The 19,590-nt window shown below is 43.9% G+C and overlaps 1 protein-coding gene across 7 annotated transcripts in view; it reads right to left on the reverse strand.

Annotated features, from left to right (window-relative positions):
• r3hdm2 (R3H domain containing 2) overlaps window positions 1–19,590 on the reverse strand; it is a 166,121-nt gene that overhangs the window by 86,038 nt on the left and 60,493 nt on the right. For all 7 annotated transcript variants that reach the window (XM_033015715.1, XM_033015714.1, XM_033015712.1 and 4 more), the window contains exons 2-6: window positions 18,650–18,861; window positions 15,145–15,354; window positions 9,619–9,660; window positions 8,929–9,018; window positions 3,227–3,359 (exon numbers count right to left, since the gene is read on the reverse strand). In XM_033015715.1, coding sequence (XP_032871606.1) covers window positions 3,227–3,359; window positions 8,929–9,018; window positions 9,619–9,660; window positions 15,145–15,309 — 430 coding nt within the window. In that variant the 5' untranslated portion in view covers window positions 15,310–15,354; window positions 18,650–18,861. The remainder of the gene's footprint in view (window positions 1–3,226; window positions 3,360–8,928; window positions 9,019–9,618; window positions 9,661–15,144; window positions 15,355–18,649; window positions 18,862–19,590) is intronic.

The following is a 19,590-nucleotide window of genomic DNA, read 5'->3' on the forward strand; positions in this document are numbered from 1 at the left end:
GGTGGCCAAAAATGACGGCCGTAAGTGGCGGCGTTCTCTCGGAAATCACATCGAGGTGTCAAAAGCGGTCAAGATCTTACTTTTAGTAGAATAGATTGTGTGTTCTTTTTTATTGTACCGCTGCTGACAAGTTCATTTCACTTGCACTTCAATGTGTACGTGATGAATAAATCTGATTATGGACTATAATTCTGATAAAAGCAGCTAGCTAGATCCAACACTAGATGTGAGGACGTGTGGGTAATGCCATTCAACTTGTTCCTAGTGCTAAATGTCATTAATGTCTAGCTGACTGAATGATATCAGCAGATCTGAAAAATATTTTTTAGATCTATCAGCACTTAAATATATTACAAATATATTTGAAGAAATACTTGAAAAAGTGAGATGGTTGCACAATTCAAACATTTTTCTGCAACTCCAAGAAATGCATTCAGTTAAACAAAGTTTTTTCTCTGCAGCCTTGCAAATCCCCAGCCTCCGTAATTGGGCATTCCTCCGTTGCAGGTTATTCATAGTGAGCTCAGCTGTTTCCGCCCAAAATAAATGGAACTACTCAAGATTCTATAACCAACAACTTTGCAAATCCTGCTAAAGGCAATGATGATAATGGTTTGCCCTCTCAAACATCCTGGGCGTCTTCCCCTTTTACACATGGGATTAAGTGACAGGATCCACATTAACGGCATAGATTTTCTTCACCACCATTTTTATTCCCTCCTCCTGTAAAGAGAGAAATTTGTTCTGCAGGAGCTGATAGCCACGCACAATTAATTCAACTGGCCATTCATCACAGGGCATCAGCAAGCAATTTGATCATTTGGTCCACTGTCCAAGCAAACTATTTTATACTGGAATTTAGAGTATTGGGAACCAGGAATGCAAACTACAGCAGATTTGCCCCTCCCAAGCCCAGGGATTTCACATCATTGTATCAACGTTACCGCCAAGCTGATTTCAGTTAGCTTGGTGCGATCATTTTAGTCCTTCCTGGTCCAATCCACTGATGTAAGTGATTTCCCATGATGTGATGAAGAAACCCTGATTCACAAATCGAGCATGGGCATTAGGTCAAGGCATGGGCAATAAAAGATTGTCCTTTCAATCCTTCACAATCTGCTTAACAAGTGGTCGTTATATTTGGGGGGGGGGGGACCATAACCCCCCCCCACCCCCCCACCCACCCACCCCCCCCCCCACCCCACCACCCACCCACCCCCCCCCCACCCCCCCACCCACCCACCCCCCCCCCCCCCCCACCCCCCCACCCACCCACCCCCCCCCCCCCCCCCCCCCCCACACCCCCACACACACACCCCCCCCCCCCCCCCCCCACACACACACCCACACACACACACGTGTAACAATCTTGAATTTGGCACACTTTTTAAAGTAGTGCGAACGTTACTATGGGTAACTGTGTTGGAGCAGACGTGGGCTTACATGGCGGTTACAATGGGTGGCAAATGCTGTGCAGGGTTACATTTACCACAGCACAATCCAGATCTTGATAAGTGCAATGTACAATTTAGGTTTATGTTGTTGGAGGCAGTGAAGTAGGTTAACAGCAAGCCAAAAGTTAGAAAACCGAAACATAAATGAATCCGATCTTCTGATGTTTATTCGCGAAAAATGACCCAAGCAAATTTTAATTTTTGATTGCTGGATATCTTATTTGCTGCCTACAAGAATGGAACCGTTAAAAGTTCAGAAACAAAAACTTTGGCATGGCGGCGCAGCAGAAGAGTTGCTGCCTTACAGCGCCAGACACCCGGGTTCGATCCCGACTACGGGTGCTGCCTGTACGGAGTTTGCACGTTCTCCCCGTGGCAGTGCTCTGGTTTCCTCCCACACTCCAAAGACGTACAGGTTTGTAGGTTCATTGGCTTTGTTAAAGAGTGTAAACTGTCCCTAGTGTGTGGGATAGCGTTAGTGTGCGGGGATCGCTGGTCGGCACAGACTCTCGGTGGGCTGAAGGACCTGATTCCGTGCTGTATCTCTAAACTAAATTAAACGAAACAAAAAATGCTGGAAATACTCAGCAGGTCTGGCAGCATTTGTGAAAAGAGAAACAGAGTTAAGGTTAGAACTCTGTCTTGGACCTTAATCTCTGTTTTGAAGCAAGTAGTTCTCAAAAATATTGAACTACTGAAAATATTGAAAATCACTGAAATATTGAACTATCAAGTGGAGCAAACTCCCAAGCTCTTCAAATTCTAATACCTGCAACCAATCTAATTCAGGTGGATCATACAGGGCTCCATAAGGCGTGGTCAGGCCACATTTGGAGTATTGCGAGTATCTGGAGAGGGTCCAGAGGAGGCTTACAAGAATGATCCAAGGAACGAGTGGGTTAACATATGATGAGCGTTTGACGGCACTGGGCCTGTACTCGCTGGAGTTTAGAAGAATGAGGGGGGACCTCATTGAAATGTACCAAATAGTGAAAGGCTTGGATAGAGTGGATGTTTCCACTAATGGGAAAGTCTAGGACTAGAGGTCATAGCCTCAGCATTATAGGACGTTCCTTTAGGAAGGAGATGAGAAGGAATTTCTTGAGTCAGAGGGTGGTGAATCTGTGGAATTCCTTGCCACAGACGGCTGTGGAGGCCAAGTCAATTAATATTTTTAAAGCAGAGATAGATAGATTCTTGATTAGTACAGGTGTCAGGGGTTATGGGGAGAAGGCAGAATATGGGGGCAGGAGGGAGAGATAGATCAGCCATGATTGAATGACGGAGTAGACTTGAGGTGCCGAATGGCCTCATTCTGTTCCTATCAGTTATGAACTTGTGAGAACAGACTCAAGGTGTGCAAGTAAAATTGTATCCTTAATTAGGACTACATATATTTACCAACACCTTATATGTGCACTAAGATAAGGGAGTAGAACAACAGCAGTGTCAGACTTTGCTCAAGTGACCGCCCCTGTAACACAAAATCTGCTTGGACAAAAGAGACCCCTTTTTTTTTTTTTTTTAAAGGGCACACAACGCACCTCATAGGATACTGTCATTGCAAAGCAAACTTATCCTGGGGCTTGATTTTCACATTCATTCATTCATCACTTTTTACTTTTACCAAACTGCAATTTTACACAATCTTTGTTTTATTATTGCTTTTAAACAATGATGCTATTTTAAAAACTCATTCCACTGAAATTAGTCAATGTCAAACTTTGCATAAAATCTTCAAAGACTTATCAAGCAGGAAGTTAGCTTCTGACCTCTTGACAGCATTTTTCTAGGTACTTTCTCCAGTTTCTCTTTCTTTTCCTTATCTTCTTTCTCAGAGCCATCCTTTGAGGATCGTTCTTCTTCTTTATCAGAAGGACAAGTGAACTGGAGTTGGATAACATCCTATAAAGTACAGCACAGGCAGAGGTCACGATCAGATTTTAAAGAGCAACGCAAACAAGGTTACAGGCAGCCATCAGCGATCTCTCTACCAGTGAGGACAAGAAAACCATCTAGTATTCCTGCCCATACATAGGTTTGATATGAGCCCTCAAAATAATAAATACCTGGTAGTACATCTGACAGAAAACTTCTACAGATAAGTTCATCAATTCAGGTTCTAGGAGCTGAATTAGACCATTCTGCCCATCAAGTCTACTCCGTCATTCAATCATCGCTGATCTACCTTTCCCTCTCAACCCCATTTTCCTGCCTTCTCCCAATAATCCCTGACACCCATACTAATCATCAAGAATCTGTCAATCTCAAACCTTGAAAATATCCATCAGCTTCTGTGGCAATGAATTCCACAGATTCACCACCCGCTGATCAAAGAAATTCCTCCCCATCTCCTTTCTAAAGGTACATCCTTTTATTCTGAGGCTGTGGCCTCCGGTCCTAGACTCTCCCACTAGTGGAAACATCCTCTCCACATCCACTCTATCCAGGCCTTTCACTATTCGGTAAGTTTCAATGAGGGACCCCTCATCCTTCTAAACTCCAGCGAGAGCAGGCCCAGTGCCGTCAAACGCGCATCATATTCTAACCCAAATATTCCAGGGATCAGTCTCGTAAACCTCCTCTGGACCCTATCCATCCTTCCTCGGATGTAATATGGAACAATTCTTGTGTTCAGGATAACGACTTGGGTTTTAAACAAGGCTTTGAGAACATCTATTTTTCCATTTGTGGTACAGGCCGTGGGTTTTACATAGGCAGCAGTTAACACAATCAACAAAATTAGGCAGTTAAAATGTTAAGGGCTAGTTGGCCAACATCAAGCAACATGGTCTAGCTGGTGTACAATAGCCATCAGTAACAGCAGAAGTATGGGGTGATGCATTTTGGGCTGATCTAATAAAGGATAACTGAGAAACCTTGCTGCACAAGTCCAAACATCCCTGAAGTTGGCAGCAGAGGTAGAAAGGGCGGTAAAGCAGGTATACAGGTATTGCCTTCATTAGCTGGGACACAGAGTGTGAGAGCAGAGAAGTCTTGATACAATGTTGTAAATCATTGGTTCGGCCACAAATGGAATACTGTGCAGAGTTTAGGTCACCACACGAGACGGAAGATGTGACTACGGCAGAGGCTACAGAGGAGATTCACCAGATTGTTGCCAGAGATTAAATGTTTCAGTTATGAGGATAGACTGGGTTCATTTTCCCTGGAACAGATGATGCTGAGAGCGGACCCGATTAGAGGTGTACAACGTTACGAGGGCATAGATAGCAAGAAACTTATATCAATGACAATGGTGTTTAAAACTAGCGGGCATAGGTTCAAGATGAAGAGGAGAAAGTTTTAGATCAGAGGAAGAACATTTCATTTTGATGGTGGCTTCAATCTGGAACCCACCGCCCGAGAAGGCAGGGACTCTCAACATTTAAGAGCCATTTTGATCAGTGCAAGCAAACTAAGTCATAGCAGGCTCTGAACCATGTGCTGGTAAACGAGTTTTGTGCTGATAGATAGTTGATGATCAGCATGGACCACAAATTCATGGGCATCAACATTTTGATGACTTGTCCTGGGGCCAGCACATAGGGATGATCAAGAAGGCATGGTCGTGTCTCCACTTTATTGGACGTTTACAAGAGATTTGGCATGTTCATAAGTTCTAGGAGCAGAATTAGGCCATTCGGCCCATCAAGTCTATCCGCCATCCAATCATGGCTGATCTATCTCTCCCTCTCAACCCCATTCTCCTGCTTTCTCCCCGTAACCCCAGACACCCTTACTAATGAAAAATCTGTCAATCTCCACTTTAAAAATATCCATTGACTTGGCCTCCACAATGAATTCCACAGATTTACCACCCTCTGACTGAAGAAATTTTGTCTTATCCCTTTTCTATAGGTACGTCCTTTTATTCTGAGGCTATGGCCTCCGGTCAGACATCCTCATCAGTTACTCTATCCAGGCCTTTCACTATTTGGTAAGTTTCAATGAGAATCCCCCATGTCATTGAATATTCCAACAAACTTCCACCGAAGCATTGTGGAGAGTATCCTGACAGGTTGCACCATGGCCTGGCAAGGCAATTCCAGCACATGTAGTAAAGTAGCTATTCCTGAACCTTGTAGTTTGGGACTCCAGGCTTCTATACCTTCTGCCCGACTGTAGCAGTGAGCTGCAAGACGCTGCAGAAAATGATGGACTCAGACCATCCACAGGCACAGGCCTCCCCACCATCGACAGCATCTACGAGATGTTGCCTCAACAAGGCAGCATCTATCATCAAGAATCACCCACCATACAGGCAATGTCTCTCACTGCTACCGTCGGGCAGAAGATATCGAAGCCTGGAGTCCCAAACGACAAGTTTCAGGAATAGCTACTATGCTACAACCATCAGGCTCTTGAACCAACCTGGACAACCCTAATCCTCGGCAATGGAACACTGCAGACCACCTCTTAGAAACAGACAATAGGTGCAGGAGTAGGCCATTCGGCCCTTCGAGCCTGCACCGCCATTCAATATGATCATGGCTGATCATTGCACTACTTCTTCTTCAGACTGAAGAAGGGTCTCGACCCGAAACGTTACCCATTCCTTCTCTCCAGAGATGCCGCCTGTCCCGCTGAGTTACTCCAGCATTTTGTGCCTACCTCTTGCACTACCATGGACTTCCTTGTTTTTATAATTGTTTTGCACTAACAGCTTGGGTTTCGTTTGCAGTCTTTTTCTTTTACTCTCCAGCAAAATGTATGGGGAATTGATGTTTTTGTGTGACGTTTGAGTCTGTGTGGCTGTGATGCTGCTGTAACCAAGATTTTCATTGTACCTGGACAACACCACGCTTGTGTAGATGGGGATAAAATCGACTTGTCTCGCTCCTGAAGGGGCAAGGGTTCTGTTTCTGTGCCACTGTGACTCCACGAGAAACAATGCACATAAACAATGGCCAGAGATACCTTGCTTTATGTCACTCTCAGTATTACCAGGCATGTTTCGGGATTGGTAGTGGTTAAATTGTGGGGGTTTTTTCCCCCCTGATGACTCCTGACTGGGAGATGCTCCATATCAAGAAATTCTAAGAAATGCAGTAGCTGGATGAATTTTTCACATCTCACTCAGATTGGCCCTCTTTTCTTATGTCCTGGAATATTTTAATTCCCCCATCAATTAATTTTGTTGCGCATAATACATAGTGTTCGATTTGGGACTCCATGAAGTATCCAGATCCAAATCCTAAAGCAATTGTCATAGGCTAGCAATCCAGTGTTTGTGGAAAGCAAGGCAGGCATCGAGCAATGCCATCAGCAGTGTTAATTAGCCGAGCACATTTAATGCAACACTCAGAGCCTCAGGCAGAATGGCAAATCAACACAACATTGATTCCTTATCTATGGTCATTAGGTTAAAGTAGTTCTCTCAAAATCTACACGTGGGAGTCCTACTTTGCTCCTCTCGTTTTGGTTCATAAAATATAATCAAGAAGACAGATACTGTGTTTTGAGCCGCAGGGATCAAGAGTTGGCAAAAACTGCAGCAGGATCTTGCTCCGTTGGGCAGGTGGGCTGAGGAATTGGTGATGGAATTTAATACAGACAAATGTGAGTTGTTGCATTTTGGGAAGTCCAACATGTGCAGGACCAAAGATCCTACAGCGAGCAAGATAGCCCACTCGACTAAAAAGACGTAGTACGGTCATGGGCAGATTCATGGGTCATTTTCGGTCCCCATTTCCGTAACCGGCTTCCGTCTCCGCAACAAAGATCCCATATCGGAGCAAAGATACTAGTGCAGAGACGGAAGCTGGTTACGGAAATATCCTCGTAAAAATAAAAGTTCTTTGTTAAAAATCTTCTCCTCATTTTCAGAATTATAATTTATTAACACAAACTGTTCCCCCGCAACGTTGATTACACTACGGGATGGGTCGGGTTACTGAAATGGATGAAAAAAAGGCCCACGTTCCGCTCCGTTGCGTACTACATGTCAGCGCATTGCATTTAGAAGGAGTGGTTTATCTTGCTCCACTATAGGGTCTTTGGGCAGGACCTACACAATGAATGGTAGTGCTCTGGGGAGTGTTGTGGAGCAGAGGGATATAGGAGTGCAAGAAAGAACTGCAGATGCTGGTTTAAATCACAGGTTGACACAAAAAGCTGGAGTAACTCAGCGGGAGAGGCAGCATCTCTGGAGAGAAGAAAAAGGGTGACATTTCGGGTCGAGACCCTTCTTCAGACTGATACAGGAGTGCAGGTACATAGCTCCTTGAAAGTGGCATCACAGGAAGATAGAATGGTCAAAAGGGTTTTTGGCACATTGCCGTTCATCAGTCCGAGTATTGAGTACGGAAGTTGGAAGGTCATGTTGCAGTTATATAACACATTGGTGAGGCCGCATTAACAGTGTTGTGTTCAGTTCTGGTCACCATGTTATGGGAAACATGTTCTCCAGCTGGAAAGGGCGCAGAGCAGATTTGACGATGTTGCCAGGACTCGAAGTCCTGAACGATAAGGAGAGGTTGAGCAGGTTAGGACTTTCTTGGAGCGCAGGAGGACGAGGGGTGATCTTATAGATATGTACAAAATCGTGAGAGGAATAGGTTGGGTAGACGCAGAGTCTCTTGCCCGGAGTAGGGGAATTAAGAAATAGAGGACAGAGGTTTAAGGTGAGGGGAAAAAGATTTAATAGGAGCCTTTTCACACAAAGGGTGGTGGGTGTATAGAACGAGCTAACCGAGGAGGTAGTTGAGGCTGGGACTATTGCAACGTTTAAGAAAAATTAGACAGGTGCAAGGATAGGACAGGTTTAGAGGGATATGGGCCAAAAACAGGCAGGTGGGACTAGTGTAGATGGGGCATGTTGGTCGATGTGAACAAGTTGGGCCGAAGGGCCTGTTTCCACACAACATGATTCTATAATTTAGGATGAAAGCTGGAACTGGATACTGAATTTGGATGGTCAGCCATGATGTGTTGAATGGTAGGGCAGGGTCACATGGCCTACTCCGACTCCAATTGTCTACATTTTGTTTCTATATTTAGTCGGGCAACCGAAGAGTCAAGACGCTGGTGGCCACAGTCGCCATCAACAAACTGACAATCCTAGAAAAGCAGACCTGAACCAAGAAAAAAAAAAAAATAGCAGTAACCAATTATACTAAATAATTGATGTACGGGGTTTTTTTTTAAAATATGGAGTACGATACTGTGAAAGAAAACGGAAACTTGGTTTTGGCTGTTGATGTCCCCGAGGCATCTAGCCAACATTAAGTAAAGTTAAGATTGCATATGCAACTCTTTGGGTGACAATAAATGATCGCATTACTGTGTGCCGATTACATTTCCTATAAAGTATCTACTTCGGGATTAATTCTAAGCTCTAAGCTATATCTCTAAATTAAACTCCTACAATGAATGAGAAACACAGTGAAAAAAGACAACTTGCTTCACTAGTACATTTTAATGCAATGGTTGACCGCTTTCCACATTCAGTCCGTTATTTCTTTCGTTTTACCTGAGTTTCCTGAGGCCCATCAAACGTGAATGGGTGCGAAGATTCTTCACATACAGCAAGACTTCGTACCAACTTCAGCTTGGAATTGGACTGGAGAGAACGAAAATGGAATCATTGAAAGATATCGAGGGAATACAGACAGTTAATAACTCTGGCTCATTTCCTCTCCACCATATCAATAGCTCAATGATGCAAAGGTGAGTTTTAACACCCTGAACAACACCACAGTAATTGCCTGCCCCGACACAGATTGATTAATTGATTGATTGATTAATGATAAAATGGACCGTTGACCTTGAGGTTTTCAGCATGGATTTATGCAATGTGTACAAATAGCCCAAACGAAACCCAGCACGTCACTTAAACTGGTCACTCAGCAGTCAAGTACAAATTCCATCATCGATACATAGACAATAGGTGCAGGAGTTGGCCATTCGGCCCATCGAGCCAGCACCGGCATTCAATGTGATCATGACTGATCAACCACAATCAGTACCCCGTTCCTGCCTGCTCTCCATGCAGCATCTCGTTCCGAAAACACCGGTATAGTTTTCCCAAAAAGGAATTATCCGCGCAAAAAAAAAAGTTAACTTTCCCAGGGTGTTTTCCTGCCGAACTCAAAATTATGCGTTGATCCCAGTGAGGGCTAGATTAAGATAGGGTTTCCATTTATTACGAGCACATTCTGACCTTGGATCGCTTCCTCGAGTGCCCGTGGTTTTGTGTTCTTCGCTGCAAAAAAGAAACCACATCAGTGAGTTAGGAACCTTGCTATGGGTCATTTCATGGACAATACAAGACCGACTGCAGACCAGGGAAGTGTGCACACAAAGCAAACGTATTCAGATGGATTACACTATGAAGGAGATGTCAATAGACAATAGACAATAGGTGCAGGGGTAGGCCTTTTGGCCCTTTGAGCCAGCACCGCCATTCAATGTGATTGTGGCTGATCATCCCCAATCAGTACCCCGTTCCTGCCTTCTCCCCATATCCCCTGACTCCGCTATTTTTAAGAGCCCTATCTAGCTCTCTCTTGAAAGTATCCAGAGAACCTGCCTCCACCACCCTCTGAGGCAGAGAATTCCACAGACTCACAACTCTCTGTGAGAAAAAGTGTTTCCTCGTCTCCGTTCTAAATGGCTTACTCCTTATTCTTAAACTGTGTGTGGCCTCTGGTTCTGGACTCCCCCAACATCGGGAACATGTTTCCTGCCTCTAGTGTGTCCAAGCCCTTAACAATGTCATGGTTCACAATGCCCTGGACGTAACCAGCTGTCAGAGACCCTGTCCACTTGCATTCTATTTCTGGATGTAGTGGGATGGACAATCTGCCTCAGCATCCATTGGGAATTGAGTGAGATGAAGCAGTCCTGGGCATCATATTCTGAGGCAGCCTGTATCAGCTGCCAAAGGCTTTTTAAGGAACTTGAATGTCTTTCAAAGGCAGCGACATTTCAAAGAAATCGAAATCTATTTGTCTAGTTAAAAAACGATTTAGAAATGTGTTAATTAAAAATCACATTAAAGTACTAATAAATGCTTAAAACATGAAAACAAGTAAGCTACTTGCTCTATCTACAGGGTCATAGAAACAGAGAAAATAGGTGCAGTAGGCCATTCGGCCCTTCGAGCCAGCACCACCATTCAATGCGAGCATGCTGAGAACATCCACAATCAGTACCCCGTTCCTGCCTTCTCCCCATATCCCTTGATTCCGCTAGCCCTAAGAGCTCGATCTAACTCTTTTGAATGCATCCAGTGAAGCGGCCTCCATTGCCTTCGGAAGCAGAAAATTCCACAAATTCACAACTCTCTGGGTGAAAATGTTTTTCCTCATCTCAGTTCTAAATGGCCTCTCCCTTATTCTTAAACTGTGACCCCTGGTTCTGGACTCCCCCAACATCGGGAACATGTTTCATGCATCTAGCTTGTCCAATCCTTTAATAATTTTGTATGTTTCAATAAGATCCCCTCTCATCCTTCTAAATTCCAGTGAATACAAGCCCAGTCATTCCATTCTTTCATCATAGAACAGTCCCGCCATCCCGGGAATTAACCTAGTGAACCTACGCTGCACTCCCTCAATAGCAAGAATGTTCTCCCTCAAATTAGGAGACCAAAACTGTACACAATACTCCAGATGTGGTCTCACCGGGGCCCTGTACAACTGCAGAAGGACCTCTTTGCTCCTTTACTCAAATCCTCTCGTTATGAAGACCATTAGCTTTCTTCACTGGCTGCTGTACCTTCATGTTTACTTTCAGTGACTGATGTACAAGGACACCCAGGGATCCCATTCAGGCACTGAATACAGATCCTCACTTCAGGAGGGCACTTCTCCATCACTAAGGCCAATGACAACTCAGCAGTCAGGTACAACATATCTGACGTGTAGATGCTGGTTTACACCGAACATCGACCCAAAATGCGGGCGTAACTCAGCGGATCAGGCAGCATCTCTGGAGAGAAGGAATGGGTGACGTTTCCGGTCTGAAGAAGGGTCTCGATCAGAAACATCACCCATTCCTTCTCTCCAGAGATGCTACCTGTCCCGCTGAGTTACTCCAGCATTGTGTGGCTATCGACAGCACACCTGGCATCAGGCTTCAGTGGTTTCTGCACATGAGCAGAGGTCCAAGACTACATGAAGCACATGCCTGAACCAGGGGCAATGGTTCTCTGTTCTCCAATGGGGAATGTAGTTATTTGTGCTACAGGGCTATTGCAAAGGTCCAACTCCAGCAATTCTAAACATGTGTTCCAATGTCAGCTCAAGACACAAAATGTGTACAAAACCTTTAGCCAGGATGTTGTGATGCATTAAAAAACAAGTGACTAAGTATCCCCGTAATACCCCACTTTGCACTCGGTGTATTTCCAGGGATGGGAGTGCAAATGGACTCGGCTCTAAAAGGGTCTATTATGCTGGAGTAACTCAGCGGGTCAGGCAGCATCTCTGGAGAACATGGATAAGTGATGTCTTCAGTCTGAAGAAGTGTCATGACCCGAAATGTCACCTGCTGAGTTACTCCAGCATGCTGTGAAACGTCACCTATCCATGTTCTCCACAGATGCTGCCTGACCCACTGAGTTACTCCAGCACGCTGTGAAACGTCACCTATCCATGTTCTCCACAGATGCTGCCTGACTCGCTGAGTTACTCCAGCACTCTGTGAAACGTCACCAATCCATGTTCTCCACAGATGCTGCCTGACCCGCTGAGTTACTCCAGCACTCTGTGAAACGTCACCTATCCATGTTCTCCACAGATGCTGCCTGACCCGCTGAGTTACTCCAGCACTCTGTGAAACGTCACCTATCCATGTTCTCCACAGATGCTGCATGACCCACTGAGTTACTCCAGCACTCTGTGAAACGTCACCTATCCATGTTCTCCACAGATGCTGCCTGACCCGCTGAGTTACTCCAGCACTGTGTATGCTTTTGTGTATTAACCAGCACCTGTAGTTCATTGTTTCTACCCAATAGAGTCACAGAGTGATACAGTGTGGAAATAGGCCATTCGGCCCAACTTGCCCACGCCGACTAACATGTCCATCTACAGTAGTCTCACCTGCCTGCATTTTGTCCCATATCCCTCTAAACCTATATCCATATACCCGTCTAAATGTTGCGATAGTACCTGCCACAACTACCTCCTGCAGCAGCTCGCTTCATTCACCTACCCTTTGTGCAAAAAGTTTACCCCTCAGGTACTTATTAAATTTCTCTCCCCTCACAACCCTATATCATCTGGTTCTTGATTCCCCTACACTGGGCAAAAGACTACATTTACTCTATTTACACCGCACATGATTTTATACACCTCTATAAGATCACCCCTCATCCTCCTACGCTCCAAGGAATACATCTTTCCTATAACATGGTGACCAGAACTGAACACAACACTCTAAACATGGCCTCACCAACTGTAATATGACCTTGCATCTTCTATACTCAATATTGCTCTTGGTTTTCCAAAGTGAAATGATGTTTCAAGCTTCCACTCAAACTTCTTTATAGAAATCAAACAGGAATCTACAAAGGATCACCGCAATCTGTAGTTTCATCGCCTAGTTCAACATTGTGATAGGTGTAACCTGCTGCAGCTCAATACAATAGGCTTATCATTAAAAATAAACATTTAATCAAAGTACCCATTCCAGTATCTGACCATAAATAATTGAAAGTAACTTTAAAAATCTACATAGCACCATTTGCAAGTTATATCAGTTTTTAATTTAAATATTTAATATTGAAGAGCTTCTGAAAGATGCCCGCAAGCCTCCAGCAAATTTAAAAGAGTCTTCAAAGGGCTGCAAGGGGGCACAATTTGCAGAAACAGCCAGTGCGGATTAATTCAACCTGGGGGTGTCGCCAGTTTTATGAACCCAGCCAGTTTCCTTCACAATGCTTTTTAAAACCAGCTCAAAAGATTTGCAAATGGTCAGAACTTTCACTTGAAATTAATTAATTTCTTGTGCTAAACTTGTCTAAAAACCAGAGCAGCGCAGTAGAAATTATTTTCCTGACACTCAGTCTGAAGAAGGGTCTCGAGCTGAAACGTCACCTATTCATTTTCTCCAGAGATGCTGCCTGCCCACTGAGGTACTCCAGCATCTTGTATCTATCTTCGGTGTAAACCAGCATCTGCAGAAATGCGTTCCCACCTGTTTTACTCTTCAACTTCCAAATCGAGCTTCAAAAGAACATGATTAAAAAAAAAAAAGTGCAAACATACCGGAGATTGAAATAGCGCTCTGGAATACAACAGGCTTGCACTTTTGGTATCAAGTCTCAGCAACAAACACTGACAAAAACACTAGAGAGGTGCAGGATAACTCTTACTTCACTTCACCTCCAGACTCTGGCACAGCTTCTTTCCCAGAGCTATAGCTGCTCTGAACCGGCCCTGTTGAGTGCCCCCCCCACCCCCACGGACTGTCTCCCTTGGATGGTCACGTCGCACAGACACATCTGCACTTTAGTCTGTTTGGACTATTTTACTGTTGTAATGTTCTTTGTACAAACCATGTTCTCGGGGTATCTAAATCTAAACCTAAATTTTTGTAGTTACTTAAGTTATGATGTCGGATCGAAGCTGCATACCCAAATCTTGTTGCACTTATGTGCAATGACAATAAAAGATATTATTATTATTATTATTATTATTATTACTACAATGACATTTAACCCTTACCTGTGATATGTTCGACTCCGACCACTCTTGAAACACTGGAGTAAAAGTAAGAATTTTGTACAAACCTGAAAGCGTGTTTGGAATCAAAGCCATTCGTGCGTTTAAGGAAGTCCAAACATCTTTCATGAAATAGTCTTGCAGCTAGCAAAAATAATTTTAGTGCCCAATCCAAAAATGGTGTTAATTGTTGATGGATACCTTGCAGATTGTGAAAGAGGGAGCAGGGTTGAACTTGGAAAAACTATAAAATGAAGGTAGACAAAAATGCTGGAGAAACTCAGCGGGTGCAGCAGCATCTATGGAGCGAAGGAAATAGGCAACGTTTCGGGACGTTGAATTTGAAAAAGACCCGGGAGGTAACTTTATGCACACAGAGGGTGATGTGGGAGCTGCCATAGGAGGTCATGGAGGCAGATACAATTACAATGTTTAAAATGCATCTTGACAGGTTCTCGGATAGGAAATGCGTGGAGGTATATGGGCCGAATACAGGCAAATAGGATTACCATAGATAAGTATAGAGTCATAGAGTGATAGTATAGAAACAGGCCCTTCGGCCCAACTTGCCCACACCAGCCAACAAGTCCCATCTACACTAGTTCTGTAGATGGGACATGTTGGCCGGTGTGGGCAAGTTGGTCCATATCCCTCCAAACTTGTCCTATCCATGTACCTGTCTAACTGTTTCATAAACATTGGGATAGTCCCAGCATCAACTACCTCCTCTGGGAGCTTGTTCCATGCACCCACCACCCTCTGTGTGAAATAGTTACCCCTCAAGTGAATAACAGTGGATGAGATGGACTGAAGGGCCAGTTTCTACACTGAATTTGTCTAGGATTCTCAGATTCACAAGCATACCAATAATGACTTGATATTACATCAACTCTCATTTTACAACCACTGTCAAAGACACAATGTAAGCTGGTTATGAAAACCACGGGGGGTGAATGAGTGTCAAAGGAACTTATGATTATAAACAGGCACAGATACCACAGCTGCGAGGCTCTCACCTGGAACTCTTGCTGTGAGTTTGGGTCTTCGCCATCTTTTTCCAACTCCTCTTTACTGGACGTTCGACATGCAGGTTTATTTTTAATTAAAGATTCCTCCACCAATTTCTTTTCCGTTTCCTTCATAATTTCCAGAGTTTCTTGAGTATTATTACTATTGGACATCTTCAGAATGCGAAAATAATTAAGGGTGTGCTACACAGCAGAAACCTGCAACAGAGACAGAGAGTCGTTTAACGAGGAGCTGCAGATGCTGGAAAAACGAAGGTAGACAAAAATGCTGGAGAAACTCAGCGGGTGAGGCAGCATCTATGGAGCGAAGGAAATAGGCAACGTTTCAGGCCGAAACCCTTCTTCAGAGACGGAGGCTACACCAGTACATCAATGACCCCATGGACGTCCCTGGCCAGGACCTGCCCCGAAAGCAGTGGACAACCCTCAACCGCTTGAGGACAGGCATCGGACGCTATGGAGTAGCGATGAATAGGTGGGGCCTCGTGGGCAGCGAGCGCCTCCTGCGAGTGTGTGGGGACCCAACACAGACAGTGGAGCACATCGTCACCACTTGCCCCAAACACCGGCCACCGAATGGTGAACGAGGTCTGATTGACCTGGACGATGACACGTTGGCCCGGCTCGCCTCAAGGTCTAAAAGACATACGACAGAAGAAGAGACAGAGAGCTTCTTGGAAAAATGTAAATTAAAAAAATTATACTGATTGATCGATTCTTGTGCCATTCAAGCAATACATGTTGTTTTCCAAGGTATCATATTCCCCTATACACACCGTCAACATTTGGATAACAGACATTTCGTGATTACTAATCATAGATTTCCTTTCAATCATTACTATAACATTTTTATTTTTATTGAGCTGGACAATACATCATCCTTGGCCCAATGGAACCATTCTTGTCCGAGTTAGGTGGTCGTGCATATAAATCCCTTTGCAGAGGCTTGTGAATGGAATCGAAACTCTCACGTTCGTGCAGTATTGGGTGACCCCTGCACTGCTGGAGGTATCACCTTGAGATGTTAAACCAAGATAGCATTCGTTTTGAATAAGATTATTGAGTTATCCCTGGTGTCCTCGACTATATTGATTACACAGTACTCATTTCTAAACCACATTATCTAGTTGTTGTCACATTAATGTTAAGAACATGCTGTGTGCAATTTAGCTGCCACTTTCATACATTACAACGTCACCACTTAAAGATGAACTGCATCGGCTGTGAGGCACTTCGGGAAGTCTTAAGTCATAAAAGCGTGTGCGCACTTCATCATAACACATTAGCATTCAAAACGGATTGACATCACTGGCGATTCACAGAAACGATCGGCACTTGCAGCCCATCTCGGCCACGTGCGGTCCTTCCCCAACATGCAACATCTGAAGGGTCTCGACCCGAAACGTCACCCATTCCTTCTCTGCAGAGATGCTGCCTGTCCCGCTGAGTTACTCCAGTATTTTGCGTCTGCAACATCAATATGCCTGTGACCAGCTTGATGCTAGATTGTACGATATTCATTCATTCATTCATCATGGTTGAAAACATTAGCGACGCAGTGGTGCTGGTTTCCAACGGGAACGGTGACGGACGCCCCACACATCTCTGTCCTCCAGTTCCTGCGGACTTCCGCCGCTGGAAGTATAGGATTTTGGTGTGTGTGTGCTTTATCATCATTCCTTACAATGCTATGTATGACAGTGATCGCAACTTCTACTGAAGCGTGGATGGCTGTTGGCTCGCTAGAGGCTCATCCGCCCTTTGAAGGGTCTTGTTTTGGGTCCTGCTGGGGATCCACAGCCCTCTCCTCACCTGGCAAACCAGGTGGGGGAGACGGTTTAGTCGCCGACTATCCGACCATGGAGCAGGTAGCGCGGGATTACATGGCAATTGTAAAATTGGGCGACCCACCTTAGTCCCAGTGTAAATATTTCTCCCTGCTCTTCTCCCCACCATCAGCCTACCTCACTTCCACAAAATCACCCTTAAATTCAATCGAGGCTTCGCAAGATCCACATCTCCGAGAGTTTGTTCCTGATCGGTCATTTAGTCAGTGCAAAAAATTTGCTTTTTACAATTTGAACCTGTGGCCTTGCGTTTTACTTTTGCAAATTAATATTTCGTGTTTGGAACAGGCTCCAAATGATTCATAACTTTACATGCAAGCTCACTTCTCAGAAGGCATCACTCAACACTAAAAAGCCCAAGTTGATCCCATCTTTCCTCATAACCCTTGATGCTGGAGAGCAACCTCGTGACTTTTTCGACTGTGTCCTTCAGTGACTAACATAAGCCAGAGTTAGAGTCATAGAGCCATAGATAGAAACAGGTCCTTTGTCCATGTTGACCAAGACGACCTCCAGGCTAGTCCCATGTACCAGCACCTGACCCAGATCCCACTGAATCATCCCTGTCGATGTATCTGTCTTTTAAATGTTGTTACGGAACCTGCCTCAACTACTGCACGTGGTAAAGTGGGCTCCAGATGCAGTTCACTCACAAATCTCTGTTGTTTATATCCTGACACTCTGTGCATGGCAATTTAACATCATTCATTTTGTTGGCCGACATTGGTTAGAAATATCAAACTCTTCAGGTACAAGACCCTTGCTTCTTTTTCTCCATCATCCCCAGCTGTTTTCAGGACAACCGTGGAGTGTGTGCTGCCTACATCTCCAAACAAAGAACCCAAGTTATAAACATCTAGCTACAATTGGCATTAATGGATCGATGTTCAGGAAATGTGGTCTGCCTTTGTTCTGTCCATTCAACCAGAGAGCTTTCCCTGCTGCCCCCCACACAAGTGTAACGCTCACTTAGAGAAGTAAAAGAATGACCAATATTCTCAAAGAAAAAGTAATTCCCAAGTAAAACAAGAATTTAAATGCTGACATTTTGAAACACCTTAAAAACTCATAAACCTTTAATATTAAAATTTTGGGAAAATCCAACAACCCCCACAATTAAAATGTGGATCACGGAAATGTCGGAGACCTTACACTTGGAAAAAATTAGACTTGTCTTAATTGACAAATCAAAACTATTTGCTAGAATATGGTCTCCATTTATTGGTTTTCTAAAAGGGTAAACTGGTTCTACACGGAAGCTGGACTGAAACTTGAATCCAGGACTGGATGAACATTTACACTATAATCTACAGACTTATCTCCAAAATTGTGTTATTGGTAATCTTCTTTGTTTTTTGTTTTCTCCCTCCCCTCTCTATTAGCTTATAGTTTCTTTTTTCTCTTCCCTTATTTCTTTTCTCTCTATAGCTTTATCTTTCAAAAAAATGTATTAAAAAATAGAAGCTGTGTTTATATGTAACTGGTAAGCAAATCGTGTTTTGGTTATGATATGTATATGCTTCTAATAAAAATATTTTAAAAAGTCATGACCCATTCTGGATCTCTGCTCACACAAAAATTCTGACACAATACATAACGTTCAGGTGAATCAAGTTAATTCAGAAAACTTTGCATAAAGGACTTACCAGGAGCTGCAGCCTGTTGTAATATTGTGCTATACCCGTATCACGTAAAAAGCAAACTTTTTGTTTTGTGGTCAAAGAAGTGGTGTCTCAATGGAACTGGACCTGCTCAGTGTTGGCAAATGCGTATCTCATGTTGCTGATACTTGTGGTGTTTTCTGGATCGAGTACAGTATGTCTATGGTCAAAGCATGCCGTTGTCTCTCCTGTGCTTTCTGTGAAGATAAAGGAAAAGCTAGCAATTAACATACACTTCTTCCGGGAACTTTGGTTTTGGACAGTACATTTTCTTAGGAAGACAAAGTGACTGTGATGGGCGACTGGGAACACCACGATTCTTAAAACACACTCTCTCTATCAGCAGGCATATTGGTAGATTAACGTGGACTCAAAGGAAGCAGAGGTCAAAAGCAACATCCAGTCTAGGTTCATGATGGTGCGCTGTCAAATTAAGCTGCTGAGTTTCTAAAGCAGAAATCAGTAGAGATCTGTGAAATGAAGGGAAGTTGAAAGAACCAGGGGGAGTTTGGTTGCAAATAAAAACACTACCCTGGCCTACCCCACACTACAGCCTTAAGGCATTAATTTATATCATATTTTTCAAATATTTCTGGCTTCCATCCTTCTGTCTCAAAGGAGAATTGGAGGTTTGGATTTTGGAAAGCCACAGGGTTCAAGAAGACTTACTTCACACAGAGGAAGAGATCATTATCCTTAAGCTGTAAAAAGGTTTAGCGATTTCTATCGATTTAGAAAGACTTAAGTCAGGTTCCTGATGACAAAAATGCTTTACTTAAGCCCAAACCCAAAGAATAAAGGCAAATGGTATTGATGAAGACCCATCATATTTAATGCTTGATTAACATAGAAACATAGAAAATAGGTGCAGGAGTAGGCCATTCGGCCCTTCGAGCCTGCACCGCCATTCAATATGATCATGGCTG

Source organism: Amblyraja radiata, chromosome 46, assembly GCF_010909765.2.
Source record: "Amblyraja radiata isolate CabotCenter1 chromosome 46, sAmbRad1.1.pri, whole genome shotgun sequence".
Lineage (NCBI taxonomy): Eukaryota > Metazoa > Chordata > Chondrichthyes > Rajiformes > Rajidae > Amblyraja > Amblyraja radiata.